Source organism: Serinus canaria, chromosome 4A (genome assembly GCF_022539315.1).
Source record: "Serinus canaria isolate serCan28SL12 chromosome 4A, serCan2020, whole genome shotgun sequence".
NCBI classification, from domain to species: Eukaryota; Metazoa; Chordata; class Aves; order Passeriformes; family Fringillidae; genus Serinus; species Serinus canaria.
Window position 1 is genome coordinate 17,455,902 of NC_066318.1, and position 16,961 is coordinate 17,472,862.

At 57.2% G+C, this 16,961-nt stretch overlaps 1 protein-coding gene across 1 annotated transcript in view; it reads right to left on the reverse strand.

The window, feature by feature from the left end:
• SLC16A2 (solute carrier family 16 member 2) overlaps positions 1 to 13,179 on the reverse strand; it is a 35,517-nt gene extending 22,338 nt beyond the window's left edge. Inside the window, exon 1 of the mRNA XM_030228737.2 lies at positions 12,792 to 13,179. Within this exon, the coding sequence (XP_030084597.2) occupies positions 12,792 to 13,179 (388 nt within the window). The remainder of the gene's footprint in view (positions 1 to 12,791) is intronic.
• Between the last annotated feature and the right edge of the window lie 3,782 nt (positions 13,180 to 16,961).

The window sequence follows — 16,961 nt, forward strand, 5'->3', positions numbered from 1 at the left end:
CTGTCCTTACAAAACTCATCCTGTCCTGCAGGTGCCAAGGGTGGGATTGCTGTAGGGAACACACCCCACAGATCCCACTCCTGTTCTCAACTGCCTGAGCCCCCACTTCACCCATCTGTGCTCAGGGGCACAGGGAACAGCAGGCACTGGGAGGACTCAGCAGCATGGAGCTGAGCCTGCCAGGATTTTGGGGTGTGCAGGGATGTGAGGGGCCATTCCAGCCCTGGAATGCATAGCCCCAAGCATGGGGCCAACCCCTGTGCTGTCCCCAGCAGAGATCCATGGGGATGTGCTGGAGGACACCAGCCTGCCCTGCTCTGTGACAGCACCAGGACACTGCTCCTGAGGCATCATCACCTTCCTCAGCCTCTGCAGTAGCCCTGGCAGGGGGCAATCCCTGCCCAAGGGAGCTGGCACACACGTGTGGGGTGGCATTACAGACAGGACTGCTGGGTGCCAACAATGAAGGGAAGAGCAGTGACACCACGGCAGATCCTCACAACAGGGCTGAGCACAGGCAGCCACACATCACCACTGCCCCTGTGCCCCAAAATCCCAAATCCCAACTGCTCCAGCTGAAGTTGTGGCAAAATGCCAAGAATTTTCCACTGGCCAAGGACTGGAACAGCAAACACAGCCGAGCTGTGCTCCCCACAGCAACCACGGGCAACCTGGAGCTAAAACTGTCCCCTAAAACCCCCCTGCTGCAGCAGTGATGCACCAGGAGAGCAGAAGGCTCACAGTGCAGGGCCCTGGGTGCATCCACAGTGGTTCTGAAGTGTCCCTGAAGCTTCAGGAGCCGGGAGAGGCCCAGAGGAGGGAGGGAAGGGGGTGATGGAGGAGCAGAGCCTGGCAGTGCCGCTGTCAGCCCCAGGCCTGTCGGGATCACAGCAGCTTGAAGAGCCAGGGAGAGGCTGGTTTGCTGGTTTTTGTCTACTCTGCTAATGAGTGATACCAGCTGCTCCTCGTTGAACCAGTCTGACCATCGGGCCCAGCCAAAACTGATTCATTCATAAGAAAATGGGAAGGGAGATCGACTCGTCACCCTGACTAATGGGGAACCCTGCCAAGAACCTGCTGCTTCCCCAGCATCCTGCCCTCCTCCAGAGCTCAGGGGGGGCTCTGGCCCGGCCAGGAGGGTGATAAAGCAGGAGTTATCTGCTGCAGAAAGTGTCAGCACGTGGCCAGGGGCTGCAGTCAGCCTGGCATTTTGCAATAGCTGCGTCCTGACTTGGAAGCAGAGGAAACATTAAAGCCCTCAGAGACACGGCTCTCCACGCTGCTCTGCCTTGCATCATCTCCCCAGCAGCTTTCAGGGTTGTTTTTTATCTCTGTCCTCCTTCTTCATCCGGCAATAAAAATCTAAACAACCTCCTTTGTGGAGTAGGAAAACTCAGCCTGCTGTAAAAATTGTTTTTTGTGGGGTTTTGTTTTGCGTCATTTTTGTTTATGAGGTCAGTGGAACACAAACTGTGGCAGGGGAGGCTGCAGATGGTGGGGCTGGGAACCCTGGGGTTGGGAGGATGCTGTCCCAAGGGAAGCAAAGGAGCTCTGCAAGCCAGGCTGGGGCTAATCTTATCTCCAGATGGAGATTAGGATGGGCCAGCAGGAGTTAACAGCCAGGCACAGGGGTCAGAGCAGGACCTGAAGTGCCTCCTCTAGGGCTCCTTGGTTCATGCTTTGGTTGATGAACTGAAGCAGGGCAGAGTTTAACAGCTTTTTAAAAATCTGCCATGATTTCTTAGCTTTGGGCAACACGTTGGATTTTATATCAATCTCCCTTAATAAAGGTCCTCTCCTAAAATGCAGATCCCAAGGGAGTTTCAGCTCGCCCAGTTAAAAGGCTGTGACACCATTCCTTGCCCCTGTATCACCTGAGTTTTTATTACCTGACCCTGCAGACATCAGGACAAGCAAGGCAAAACTTCAGTTCTTGGTGAGAAACCCACCCTGGGTCTTGAAAATCCCCAGTTTCAAGGCAGAAAAGCACCAGCCAGGCCAGTCTGGGTGGGGAAATGCCCCAAATCCTGACACTGGGAGTGCTCAGCCTCCTTGATGGCTCCACAGGGAGAGTGGAAAATGGGACCACGTGAGTCAGAGACAAGCAGAGCTCTGGGTATGGCAGCCAACGTCTCTCACCTCTCCCACACCACCCCAGCAGGCTGAGGAAGAGTTGCCAAATATAAAATTTTCATTTTCCCATCTGGGTTCCAGGGCGGTGATGGAGCCTTTTGCACGTGACACTGAGAGTGGGAAAGCCTTGTGCAAAGGACTTTAGGGTTCATTCCAAGCTGTCCCCCCAAGGGCACCCAGACCCCCAGCATTAGCCCCATGCCCTCGTGCAGCTGTGAGTGTGCACCCCATACCTGCTGAGCAGGACAGGAAAAACCTGCAAGGGATGGAAATCTCATTCCCAAGGTGCAAGGGAAAAGCTGTCCACAAAGTTGTTGACAACATCCCTGTCAGTCCTCACCCCTTTCCCTCCCAGGATGGGTTCTCACCGACTCTGGAAAAGCTTCCCTGGCATCAGGACAATCAGCACAGCTTTTATTTAATGCTGAATTTGCCCCTGGGTACGGGAATGGGGGGGGACAGGCAGGAGGAGCCTAACAAAGACCTCAAACCTCAGCAGTGCTGAGGCTCCAATGAGTTTATATTGAAAAAACAAATATAAAACCCAATAACGCTGATATTCCCTCCTTGGCAACAGCCTATCCCGATACCACTCCTATTATTGTACTCTGCAATTAAGTGATAAAGCTGTAATTGCCTTATCTGATGCTGCTGGGCACAGCAGCAGAGCAGGAATTGGCCTCAAATTTATCACCCTGGGCCTTTTAAAGCCACCCTGTAAGAAGGAATTCTCCTCTCCTGGACAGATGGACAGACAGGACCCTACAGCACCTTCCTCCCCCTGAACCTGGGGCAGCAGCATCACCCCTGTGCCCATGCCCTGCCCACTGCCATGGCCAGCCCCAGGCAGGAGAGGGTCAGCCCTGGCCAGGATGGGAGCACACGAACAGAAGGGGCAGCTCTGAGTCCTCTCTGGCTCTGGGGAGGCAGGAGCAGAGCATGGAGGGACCAAACCACACCCCCAGTGACTCCCCCAGCCCTTCCCACACCCCCTGCTCCAGCATCCTGGGGAGCAGCACAAGGCCAGGCAGCTGGGAGAGCCTGCCAGGGGTCAGGGCACTGTGAGAGCAGTGTGGGTCCAGCTGCACCAGTGGGACTGGAGCGCTGGATTTAGAGGAATGACCCCAGTTTTCCAGCCTGATGCCTTGGCATGAGGAGCAAAGCCACACCCGGCTGCTCTCAGGCCATAAAAAGCCCAAGCTACTGTTTCCATTCACATGTTCATCGCCTCTAAAGGAGCTCAGATGGGCTGTGGCATATTCCCAACATCACCAGCCCAAATTTCCGCTGTTTTAAAGTCTGGTGTCCCCTGAAACCTGCTCCTTGCCATTCCTCCAAGCTTTTTACTATTTGCCCTCAACACCACCCCTGACCCTGGGAGCTGCCACCAGAACCTCGGGACAGAAAACTCCAGAATCCTGCCTGTGTGAGCATTTCCCAAACGTGCCCCATCCCATGGCCAGTGCCTCTGTGCCCCTGCAGCCCAGCCCAGGGGCCATGGTGAGAGGCACCGTGCCCGTGCCCCCCTGGCAGGGTGGGCAGGCTCCCGCGGGGAGCAACCACAAGAAAGGCCGAGGCGATTTGCATCGTTAGCATTCTTTCCCTTTTAATAACCCAAGGTGTTACCAGCAACACTGTTACTGATTTTTATCTCCCCAGCGCCTTTTAAGAGCTCCAATTTGTTTTTCTTGGAGATCTCATTTTGTTTTATTAAAGCTGACACCGAAGAGGGAAAAGGAGACATTCTGGGCCCAGAATGAAAATATCCCGTTTAGAAACCCTGTATTATTTTCTTGGAAACGCTTCTACGTTGACTTTAATTAAGCTCTCCCCGGGCTCTCGAGCTTGGCGTGCTTGGCTCTCAGGCAAGTTTAATCCCAGACAAGCTCCCCACACCCCCAGCTGTCCCCTCTCCCACAAATCTTAAGAAACAAACTGGGTTTTGCTGAAATACGTGGATTAATGGCTGGCCCACCATCAAGAACATCCTGACGTTGCCTTTTCGTCACCGGTCACGGCGTAAGCACACGGCTGCAACTGCTCTGCTCGCCTTGCCAGCAGACCCAAAAAGCAGCTTACATCCTTATTTTTTTGTTCTCCTTTATTTTATTATGTTTTTATTGCCATTGCAAGGCTGGGGGGATGCATCTCTTGTGCCTGACCGTGCCCCAGAGCTATCAGGGCAGGCAGGGTGGCCACAGCCTGGCTCTGGTGACCACTGTGCCACTGCTGAGCCTTGTGCCAGGTGCTGCTGTAAAAGCAATAATTACCCCCCCCCCCCCCAAGTTGGTAGAAGGTAGCTCTTTAGGATGATTGCAAACACTCCAAAAGTTGGGAAATCCCAGGAGGGAGCTTGTCTGGGCATCATCTGGTGCATACCCATTATGTAATTACCGTCAATCTTTAATCACAGATGATACTTTTCCATCGGACTCGAATCAGACGGAGCACGGGAGGCACAATCCTCACTGAAGGAGCTGCCTTAGATGTGATTCCCACCTCGCTGGGCTCCAGGTTTATTCCCACCTCACTGAGCTCCCTCTGCTTTGCACAGGTTTTGCCCAAAAACCCTCTCTGGCTCCCTGGCAAACACCTACATCCCCCCAAGAGGGAAGGATTTTACCTCCCTTTTACACACAGGATCTGCGGGCAGACAAATTAAGGCCAAGATCTTGAAACAAAAGCTTTGTTTTGGTGCCTGGTGTGAGATGACCAAGAAAAGGGCCTTTGGGGATGCCACTGGGCAGGGTGGCCAGGTGCCCTGGGGTCCCCAGCTCAGCTGGTCCCCAGGAGGACGTGGTGGGTGGGTGCTCAGAGCAGGTTCCTTGGCTGCAGGCACTGTGGTAGGGTTGTTTCTCCTCCTTGAGCAGGGCTCCGGTGTTTGCCCGGGGCGAAGCCCAACAAGTCAGCCCATGCAGGGAGTGCCTGAGCCCGGCAGAGCTGGGGCTGCCCGCCCCGAGAGACAGCGGCTCTGCAGAGAATCCTGCAATGGCTCGGGTTGGAAGGCACTGCAAAGATCCAGGTCCCACCCCCTGCCACGGGCAGGGACAACCTCACTGGACCAGCTCGCTCAAAGCCCCGTCCAACCCAGCCTCGGCAAGGCAAGCAAAACCCATCACGAGCTGCCAAATCCAAACTCAGAGCCAAAAAATCCCAAAGATGCCGAGCGGCAGGGTTCTGTGAGCTCGTCTCCTCCAGTGTGAGGTTTTGCAGACCAGATTCTCCCAGAACCATGCTGCCGGCAGCGCTGACCCCAAAACTGACCCCAAAACACCCTCCCCACCCGGCTCTGGGTGCTGCACAGGGACTCAGCTCCGGGAGCTCTGTGGAGTGAGGTGCTCCTCTGCCTGTGCCCTGCGGGGATGGAGGTGCGGGATAGCCCCGAGGGGGAGCTACTCTGGGGCGTGCAAAGGGGAGCTGGGGCCGCCCTTCTGCCGCTGTGTCCTCTCGCTGATCCCACATGGGGCCGGGAGGTTGCTCAGAGCACTCTGGGCTGCTTCTCGCACAGAGGCCAGCATGGCACGGCACGGCATGGCACAGCTGCCAAGGATGCCCGAGGTGAGTTCCAGCTCAGGGCTGTGACCCGGCAGCTCTTCCCGAGAGTTTTCCCCCGTGTTTCACGCCGCTCCAGCTCTCGAAGGATGTGCTGGGGACACGGGGCAAGCACCAGGTAATTTCTCAGGGATCTACACCTGATAGGGTAAGGGCGGGGGAAAAACGCTGCAAACGTGCGGGTGGAATGCAGGGCCGTGCCACCCTGCCCGCGGGCTGTACCGAGGGAGGCCGGGGCAGCGCAGGAGCGGCCGGAGGGAGCCGCGGGCGGGCGGCGCAGCGGGCAGGGCGTGCGGGCAGCGCCGCGTCCCGCGGCCCCGAGCTGGCAGGACCTGTTGTGCGAGGTGCCGGGAGAGGCTGGGATGGCTCTCGCCTGCGAGCGTGTTGCAGCAATTCCCAGCGCACGTCATGCGGGTTTTGCAACCGCCCCAACTGTCTCGGGCTGGATGCGCCCAAAGGGCCCGCGGAGAACCGAGCGCTCCGGGCACGGCACCGCCCGGCGGGACGGCTGGGCACGGCCCCCGGCCATGGCCGGCCTGGCACACGCCTCTCCACCAGCCCTTTATCCGCAGGGCTGAACGTCAAAGGGCAGCATCTCCTTCCCTGGCAACAGGGAATAATCAATCCTCCGAGGAAGAGGAAGGGAAAACCCAACAAATCCCTGCTGCCATGGGTGCAGCAGCATATTGGCACACGTGCTGGACCGGTGTCTAATCCTCTTGCTGCCCATTGCCATGGTGATGCCATGGGATGTGCAGGCTCGAGGTTGTGGAGATCTGGGGAAAAGCGATTCCTCAGGGGAATCACCGGCTGCAAGATGTGGGTGCGTGGCCTCTGTCTCAGCTGGGAAATTCTGGCATCCTCCTCTGTGCTCTGACCTGCTCATAAGAAGCCCCTGCAGGGTGATAATTTCAAAAACAGTGAGTGGGAGAGCCCGAGGTATTTGGTTATGTGCCAGAAAATTCCGTATGGCACCCGGACAGCAGCCAGCAGTGGGCAGAACAGAAGAGTGGTTGGACTCAGTGATCTTAGAGGCCTTTTCCAAACTATTCCCTGATTGTGGAGCCAGGGTAGAGCCTCATTTGATTCCAGAGAGGGGGCACAGCTTTGGAAGTGCCCGTGGCATCAACCCAAATGCTGCCGATGTCCCCAACAGCCACGTATCACTTCATCTGGCCACAGCTTGTGCCACGCTGGCTGAGGTCCCCAGGAGAGTGGGATAAAACAGCAAGAGGCTGCTCTGGGCTCGTATCCAGATGGTGCCAAATCCTGCCAGGCACAGCAGCAGTGCCACTGTCCCACTGGGGTCCCCTACCTTTCAGCAGGGCAGGAACAAGGCTGGATTGCTGCCCCACAGGGAATTTCCCCCTGTGCACACCATGGGGTACAAAACTCAGCCCTGGGAGGTGAAACCCAGGTAATTCCTCCTTCCCCAAACTGCTCAACAGGGAATTCAGCTCCACATCCACCAATCCTGGGGGTCCCCATCACACCACCAGATCTTTTGGAAGACTGATGCTGGGATGGGGTGATTGACAGTGCTGCCTCATAAGTGGGATAATCCTTGGGAGAGACATGTCTGGAGACTCTGGATAAGCAGGGAGAGAGAGAGCCAGAGGGGCTGTCACCCAGGGCAGGTGACAAGGCCCATGTGAGCCATCTCAGCCAGCCCCTGGGCACTGCCAGCGAGGTCAGCAGCACCTCCCAGCTCCAGGGTTTGGCCCAGCCTGATGGGTTAGGTCTGGTTTAAAGTGTTCGATGAGAACCATCCCAGCTGATGGGCAGCTTCCAGCTCCTGAGGTGTTTTAAGGAAATTAAAGGGTGACTTGTCAAATGTGTGGATTTCTCCCCGAAACAGGAAATGAAATGGTTCCTTTGCCTTGCTCTGCATCACACCCCAGTGTCATTGGATGCCACCACATCCATCCCAGCCCTGTGATCAGCAGCACTACCCCCTTCACCCTCCAATCCCTCCATCTCCTCCTCCTGCACCCAGCCCTGTCTCAGTGATGGATTTGCAATTCAGCACCTTCTAAATTCAACCTATGATCCAAACCCCACAAAGTGGAGGTGGTTTTGCTCATTTAGTTGCAGCTAAAAGGACCAAAAAGCTCCAAGCCAACTGCACAACCCCACGTCCTACTTCTTCATAGGCCACAGTGAGGTCACAGCAGCTGCCACCACTCGAGGACAATGGCCACCAGGAAATACAGCCTTACATCTTCTTGGCTGGCTGGTGGAGGACACTTAAAAGCAAATTAAAAACCACTAAAATGGCAAATGTGCTGGCTGAGAGGGCCCCTGCAGTCTTGAAAAACAAGAACCTCCCTTAGAAACAGCACTCTGGCCTCCTAATAACCTTAATCGCTCCCGACAGCCCCAAGAACCAGGTTTAACAACATGACTGGGCTTTATTTGCTTTTCAGGCTGCTTTATCTCACACAGCACCTTGCAATCAGCTCAGGCAAAACCCTAGTTCCTCTGAAACTCCCCCCTACTTCTCTGTAGTCACAAACTCCAGCTCCCAAAACAGAGGCTGGGGCAGAGCCTGGTGCTGGCACGCTGGCATCCCACCATGGGAAACCCCCAGTAAATCTGGGAAAGCTCTGTGCTGCCCTTTGTACTCCCCAGCTTGCAGGGCAAGGTAATAAAAACCTCTTTTTTAGCTCTTTTTGCTGGGTTTACATCCCCATCTGAGCTATGTAGATATTGCTCATGTCAGTGCATCCCTCCGTGGGGTTAGAGGAGGGCTGGGAGCCTGGATGGACACGGGAAAGACCCCAGGAATGCTGAGCTCCACAGCACCCTTGGCCAATCAAGCTGTGAAATGGGGCCAGAACAGCACCCTGGTAATTGGTAAAAGCTCCAAATCCTGCAGATTTGGGTAAAAAGGTGACAACCACAGTGTCACCTTCAGGAGGTGGGAGCCTGCAAAAGGCCAGCAATGGACAATGACCCCATCATCCCAATTTAGCTGGGATCATTTCCAAGGATTACCTCTTGCAATCAAGGCAGTGTGGCCAACAGGCTGAGGGGGAGATTCTTCCCCATCTCTAAAGGGGCTTCAAGGGAGCTGGACAGGGACAGGACACAGGGAATGGCTTCCCACTGCCAGAGGGCAGCGATGGATGGGAGATTGGGAAGGAATTCTTCCCTGGCAGGGTGCCCAGAGCAGCTGTGGCTGCCCCTGGATCCCTGGCAGTGCCCAAGGCCAGGCTGGACATTGGGGCTGGGAGCAGCCTGGGACAGTGGGAGGTGTCCCTGCCATGTGGTGATTTTTAATGTCCCTTCCAATACAAAACACTCTGTGATTTATCCTTACATTGAGATTTCTCTTCCCAGCTCGTGAAGCTCCAGACACGCTCACCCACTCACAGAATCTTCTTCAGCCCAGAGTGGAGTGCAGGGCTTCTCCTCCCCCTCTTTCATATGACTGTTAGCATGAAGTGCTTTATTTTCTCAAAAAAAAAAAACAAAACAAAAAAAAGCCCCTTGTTCTCTCTTACTTAGCCATCATTAAAATGCTGGAGTAAAAATAGCCTTTTCCACCTGTGCTCACCTGTCCTAAGGATGTGAAATCAGCACAAAGAAATTCCCCAGCAAAACAGATGGGAATTCAGGAATAAAGGTGACATCAGCCCTGCCTGGGCCTCAGGATCTCGTCACTTGGGGTCTGTGGTCCATTCTCCATTCCTGCTTCCCTAAGAGGCTCCAGCAGCCTCTGCTCCCTGTCTGGGGCTGGGCTACAGGGGGGAACTGTTCCCCAGATTCGTGCACACAGATCAAGAGATGCTGATGGACACAGAGATGCACTCAGAGGAGCTGCAGCCAAACCAGACCAGCTCCTCAGGCCATCTCTCCAAAAGCTTTCAGCTCCATTTCCAGGCCCCAAAACATTAAATATTAAGAGAAGAGAGTTAATCTATACCTGGGATATTGACACAAAGCAGAGAAGGGGAGAAGAAAAAGATAAATAGACCTTTTCTTAAAAATAAACCCAAATCTGTGTGCCTCTGCAGGCTGCCCCACGGGGGCTTTCCAGACCTTGGGCACAGCACCAAGGATGTGTTTGGAGCAACAAGAAGCACCAAGAAATGTCACTCTCCTGGCTTTGCCCAGGTAGCTGGAGCTCCCTCGGGAACCCTCGGGTGGCTCCTTGGCTGGGGGCACCGCCCTGGTCAGGGACAAGGCCACCTTGTGGTCCCCTCTCCGAGGCTGGGGCACATCCAAGCAGAGGCAGCGCAGACACTGAGGTGAGAAGGTTCATGACCAGTCAGTGCTCACCAGGACTGTGCTGCCACTCAAAGGGGCTTTTGGAGCTGAGGAAGATGAGGATGCTGGGCTGGCTCATCTGGCCCTTGGCTGAGTGTCAGCCCTCACTGTGGGACCAGCAGCAGGACAGCCACGGATCCGTGGATCCCTCAGCACCGGAACAAGCCCTGTACAACCGGAGGCAAACGTCACCGCTCGTCTCCCAGCAAACACCCTCAAGCATCACTCAACACCTCTCCAGCAAAGCTGCATTTTTTTTTTTCCCCTGGCCGAGTGCTCACATGTATATTATTTTTTTTATTCCGGTCTCAGCATTCCTCCGCTCCCCCCGCAAGAAAACAAACTCAGAGCCCAGAGTGTGCCTCGCAAAGGCCCCGGCACGGCGTCCTGCGGGGCAGGGGCACGCGGTGGTCGCAGCAGCCCGCCCGCCCCAGCCCGCCGTGCTTGTTGACATAGGCAGCACAGTATATTTCTTTAAAGAGAGGAGCCTATGCATTCGATGCATTGCTGCCACGGGGTTTGTTTTCAAAGCCTGACCCCAGACCTGAACTCCACGGATCCTGCGTTTCTCAAGATCAAACGCGAGAAAACGTGACCAATGCAAACAAGAAACAAACCTTGATAATTATAGCCGGGGCGGCTATTGTTTAGTGCCGACTAGCACCCGCTTCAGCATAAACAGAACCCTATTTTTAAAGGGATGCCTGACCAGCTGACAGCGTTTCTCCCCATTTTGCCTCCAAACCCCCTGTTTGATAGGAACCCACCTCCCTGAGACCCGGAGGAGGTTTAAGAGCGCAGACAAAGGCTGAGCCGTGCCCACAGCCATACTGGATGCCGCTGCTGGAGCGGGGAGCGGATCCTCGTCCTCCCAACCTGCTCCCTGTTGGCGGGGGATGAGGGGCTCCCTGGGGTCCGGCTGTTGCCTGCAGCTGGCGGGCTCAGGGTGACGTCGGAGGACAAACAGACAGCACCGGTCTTTTCAGGAAGGCCACATCACTTAGCGCTTGGAAAGGAGCTACGATATTTTCCTGATTATGTTTGCACGCAAACGAGCGCCGCGGGGAAATTATGCAATGCTGAGCGGGGAGGGGTGGGAGCGAGGGAGGAAGGGCTGGAGGGGGGCTCCGGGCTGCACCCCGCTGCCCTCAGCCCCAGCCAGTGCAGCTGCAGCCCCGGAGGTGCCGCAGATGGATCCGCCACCACCTCCGGAGCCTCGGCACCACGACCTCAGTTATTAGCGGCCTCTTCATTAAGCGCCCAGACCAAAATGCAGATATTCGTCAGCCAGGCAATTTAATTACCCAGCCTGGGTTCACCTCGCACACCCACACGCCTTTCTTTTTCGAGGCCTCTGTGCGGTCATAGCCTTAAATAAATAGATGGCAGGAGCAAGAGGCAGATGCTGACTCCTACAACCTCTGTCTTGGGCGGAGAGCCTTTAAACCACCAGAACTCACAGTATTTAATTTCTTTTGTTACCGCTTCTACCTTTAGAGCCCTGCCTTAGGCTCTCTAGATACAATCACAGGCAGCAGGAAACAGAGAGCTACACTATGAGCTTCCTGGGCATCACATGCGCACGCACACCACACACACACACACACTCCCTGCCCATCAATCACCCTAATTACAACTGGCCACACGTCCGCAGCTCGCTGTGGCACTCCGTTAGTGCCCGTAATTACACGGTCCCGTCGTCTCCCTGGTAAGAGTATCACGGAGTTAATTTGGGATTCTACATGTGGTGGATCCCGTAATGAATTTCATCCTGGCGTGCTCCCCACCGCACTCGCCAGCCATGCGCCAGCCGGAGGAGGGAGTGCGGGCAGCGCTGGTCCCCAAACAAGGCTCTAAGGTCCTCACACTGCCCTGGCACTCATCGCTCCCCAGCACGCTCCTGGCTCCGGGCTGCTGCCCACGTCCCACCCAGGGTCAGGACAGCACCACAGGCAGGTCCCCTCAGCGTCAAGTGCCCGTCTCCACCCGGCAGATGAGAGCGAGGTGGGCCACGGGTGTTCATCACGAGGATGGATGTGATCTTCCAGGGGGACAGCAGGACCTGGGACAAGGCTGGGCCTCCCAACACCAGTGTCCAGCTGGGACCACCATGCCGGCAGGCTGGTGTCCCTCTGCCAAGTCTACTTCAACAGCAGGGTCTTGGCAGCAAAGAACATCCCTTTTCTCCACATTAACCCTACCCAGTCTGCACCCTGGCCGGGCCTGTCGGTCCTACCAAAACACACAGCTGGGTGCAGCCCATGGATCCTGCTTTTCAGGGATGTGAAGTGCTGGAGACCCCGCGCTGCCCTCGGAGTGACCGCGCAGGTGGCGCTGCCAGCCCTGCCCTGCGCCGGCCGTCCCACTGAATGGACACGGCTCGGAGGGAGCGCGGCAGCAGGGCAGATGCTCTCCTGGAGCCACCCCCGGCCAACGAGGCAGCTTGAAAAACCCATAAAATAGAACAATAATAAAGAAAACTAGAGGGGGTGGCTCACACCCAGCAGCTGATTCACCAGCGCTGCTCTGTTTTACCCCAAGACACACCGGCAGGACAAGCTAAGGGCGTGTTTTCAGCCGAATTACTTTTAATTGAGTACATCGGAGCTTAGAAACACATGATGCTGTCGGAGATAAATATAGCCACGGCTACGAGGATAGAGGGGGCAGGGAGCAATCGAGGTTCCACACAGCCGAGAAGGAGCTTCCAGCTCCGGGAGGCAGCGCCGGCCGCGCCGCCGCACCTTTCCCCGTTCCGCTCGGGCATCCCCGCTCTGCTCGGGCACCCCCCGCCCGTACTGCCCGGCCCGGGGAAGGGGCCGCGGAGCCCATACCTGTTTTAAACTCTAGCGCCGGATCCTTCTCCCCCTCGCCGAGGTCGCTCTGCAGCATCATGTAGAGGATCCCGAAGGAGTTGTGGATGCCGAAGATGGAGCCGTTGCACCAGGCGGCGGCGAAGACCACCACCCAGCCGAAGCCGCCCTCGGGGGGCTGGAAGGGCGCGGCGACCCCGCTCTGTCCCCGTTCAGCCGCGGCCCCGGCCCCGGTCCCGGCCCCGGCCCCGGCCCCAGCCCCGGCCCCGGCCCCGGCCCCGGCCCCGGCCCCGGCCCCGGGCTCGCTCTCGCCCGCCGCCGCCTCCGGCACCTTCTCGTCGCGTTGCGCCATCGCGGCCACGCTCCGGCCGCCGCCCGCCGCCCGACTGCCCCGCAGCCGGTCCCACATGCCCGCCGCCCCCCCCGGCCGGCCCCCCCGCCCGCCCCCTCCTGCCGCAACCTCACTCCCCGCCTCCCCTCCGCCGCCTCCATCCTCCTCCTCCTCCTCCATCGCGCCGCTCGGCCCCCGCGTCCCTACCTGCGGCGGGGGCCGCCCGCCCGCCCGCGCCCCCCTCCCGTCCCCCCGCGGCGCTCAAAGGCGGCCCCGGGCCCGGCCGCGGCCCCGCATCGCCCGCCGAGCCGCCGCGCCGCCCCCGCCGCCGCATCCTGCGGCGGGCCCGGCCCGGGGCGGGCCCCCGCCAGCGCCGCCCCCGCGGGGCCCGGCGGGGCGCGGGGGGCGGCAGGGAGCGATGGGGGAGCCGCCGCCACCCCCCGGCCCCGCACGGTGCCCCGGCTGCGGGGCATCCCGCGGGCGCGGCCCGGGGGCTCTCGGCGGCCCGGCGGGAGATGCTGCCGCTCCCTCCGCCCCGCAGCGAAGCCCCCGGAGCCGCCCTAGCAGGTGGCAAACAGCCGGCGAGGGGACGCCTTTCCTAAACCACGCCAGGCGTCCCGGGGGGATTTTTGGCGTGCCCTACCCCGAAAAGTTCGAAGAGCGTTTGTGTGCCGCCGAGCCGGCTTCTTGCCGGGGGAAGCCGCGGACATCGCCCCGGCTGCGGGGGCCGTCCCCAGGGCCGCGGGTCACCCCACGCTGCCTTCTCCGGGAGGGAGAGCAGCGGCCACCCAAACCCAGTGATTTCGGGAGCTGTTCCCTCGCCTCTGCCTTGTTTTGCAGCAAGCTCTGCCTTTCCCCTTCTTTCAATAAATAATTACAAACCCACCAATATATTAAAGCCTGTCTTTTCACACGCTGAAGGTATTTACACTTTCATATATGCCAAGTCTGAGTTATTATTCTTTCTCTCCCCTAATGGCTGTGTCAGTGTCAGATTCCTATCAGAGTAAAATAATACATCCCAACCTCCCGCTGCTCTTTCTTTACCTCCAGGGATATTAATTACAGGGCAGGGTGCGGAGCCGGCAGGGAGGCGGCGGCAGGGCCGCATTATCTCCCTGCCTCTCCCGAAGCCGGAGAGCAGCGCCCGGCCAGGGGCTGAGCGTTGGGAAGACGTGCCGCCGCTCGCCGGGCTCGAAGAACCCCTCTGGAACAGGGCTACAACCAGAAAAACCTCTCCTCGGCCTTCCCGCCTGCTCCCGCCGGCAAATCACTGCCAGCTCCATCACCATCCGCTTCCTCCCGGGCAGAGGATGAGGAGCAGCGGCTCTGAGCAGCCTCTGTGAGCGATGGCGAGACCCAGGCTGGAGGGATGTGCCGACGGGCAGCGCGGTCTCCTCCCCTCGCCTTCCCTCCTGGGGCCGCGCCGATGGATGAGCCCAAATCCCCCCGCCCGGTGGGCTGCCCGCCGGGAATGCCGCGCTCAGGTCAGCCTCGCTGCTGGAGGAACTGCATTTTTATTTCCCTTCCTCTCTGGTGGAGTCTCCTCCCCGGATCCCCATCTCCACAGCGCGGCTGGGGGAGGCTTGGGAGCTTTGGAACCATCTTCCACTGCCCTCTGCCGACACAACGAGCAGCTAAATTTTGATTTCCACATCAGCAGAAATCCTGTTCAGGTTCCCGGCCTGCTGGTTTTATTGTGTTAAGCCCCTGCAAGCCGAGAGAGAAGGGGCCTGGGGTACCCCGGGGGGTGCACAGGGAAGCTGCCCCCCAAAATGTTAATTCTGCACAGCAACAAAGCAAGGCTGGATTAAAAACAGCAGTGAGAGAGGTGGGAGAGCCCTTTGCTATAGAAAACACCATGTTATGGAGACTTCTTCCCTCTGGAGCTGCAGAAGGCTCTCAGGGGGGAAACAGGAGATTAATTCTCCTTGGACCTTGAGCCAGACACAAAACCCAGGGAGCAGCATCTCCCCTGGATGTTGGCTGCATGGTGCCTGGACAGAGCATTTTTTGCTCAGGCATCACTGGGCTGGACTGAACCAGTGAGACTGAGGGGTAAAATCCCAGAAGGGACTGAAAAAGTGGGGGGTTAAAAGTCTGGGCTGGGTGAGACTATGGAGGTTTCATTGAGGAGGGAGATGCAGCCTGGGAAGCTCTGGGGAATCCAAGCAGGAACAGCTCTGCCTGCTGTAAGAGCACAGAGCATCCCACCCAGAGGCTCTGCGGCTTCATAACCACAAGATGAAAGAAACACTGAGGAAAACCAGATAAAGCTGCTCTTCCCTGGTTGAACTCCCTGCTAAAACACCCTTCTGTGTCTGCCACATGGTTTCCCTCAAGGCCCTGAGCTGCCAGCTTGGTGAGGGATGCAGTGGATGGCAGCAGCACCTCCAGGCTCTCCAGATCCACATCTGGCATCCCTGGAGAGCTGGCAGGGAGCACCTCCTGTCACAGCTGAGAGCAGCTTGTGCTTGGCTCCAACCCTGGTGCCAGAGCCCCTGCCAGAGGGATTGGCTCCTGCTCAGTGTGTGCCTGGTTGTGCAGAAGGGGAGGAGGAATGGAAATATGCAAACAGCTTGGGAAGTGCAAACAGCTTGGGAAGTGCTGTGGGAGGACATGGCCTTCGTGGAGAACACAAATCCCCAGTGGCTTTGTAACCTGGCTTGGGTTTAGTGACATGGGGATGAAGGCTTCAGTTTCAGCTTTCATGTTTTCCAGATTCTGGACTGCATTGGTATGTAACTCTGAACTTCATATAAAGTGTTACAAGTTCTTCTCACAGCTCAGGCACACAGAACAATCCTTTTCCAACCCCAGAACCAAGGACACCACTCCAGCTTCAGGCCCAAAAAGTGCAAACAACAGAGAATTGAGGAGAGCAGTCTGGGAGGATGGGACTGCATCACCTGGAGCTGGAATTGGACAATTAACCCCAAAATGGAAATGGACCAAAACTGATAAAAGTGTGAGAACTCGTGACCCTCACTGAGTTTGGGTGCAGCCCTGGCTGGGCTCTTGTGCTGCCCAGGGTGAATCCTGTGAAGGCCTTTTAATAAATCCCTGCTTTATTCCTTTAACTCTGCCCAGCCTCTGCTCTAGGCAGCCTTTCAAAGGATCAGAGACATGTAGGGTTGTCCTGAGGACAAAACCTCACTGACAGCATCTGCTGCAGGGCCAAAAGCTCCAGGAAAACATCTCTAGTGATGAGCAGCTCTTGGCAGAGACATTCACATGCTGGGCACAGCCCCTTCCTGCCATTAGCAAGGAAGCCATTGGGCTCCTTTCTTTAGACTGGAGCTGTAGTTAAGACAGCTGCTACACCTGGCCTGGCAGAGACACTGTCACAGAGGAAAAAGGAGCTCAGGGGCAGCCCTGGGGATGTGGCAGACCTCCCTCCCTGGCAGGGCTACTGGATTGCAGAGTGTGCAGCCCAAGGCTTGTGCCAGCGAGAAGGCAGAGACCAGAACACTGCAATGTCCTTCCTCTGCCTGACCTTCCCAATATCTGCGATCTAAAATATCACAGATGGCATTTTCCACCCTTTTGGTGAGATTGAAGTAGACTCTACTAAGTTTGGCTGAAAAATGAGGCAACTTGGAAGTGCTGGTGTGAGCAGTGGGTTTTCAGGGAGCCATGTGCCACCAAATCCCACATTTGGCTTCATTTTGGCAGTGGAAATCACAGCACCATGTCCACTCCAGTGGTTCCAGGCTGGGTGGGGAACATGGTGCTGCTCAGACACTGCTGCCCTACCTGATTTTTCATGCAGCTGAGCAAAACCACTGTTTCTGGCCCAAAGAGAGGACCAGGGTGGATCTATGTTGTATTAAAGAGCTTCTGCAGCCACTCAGCTGCCT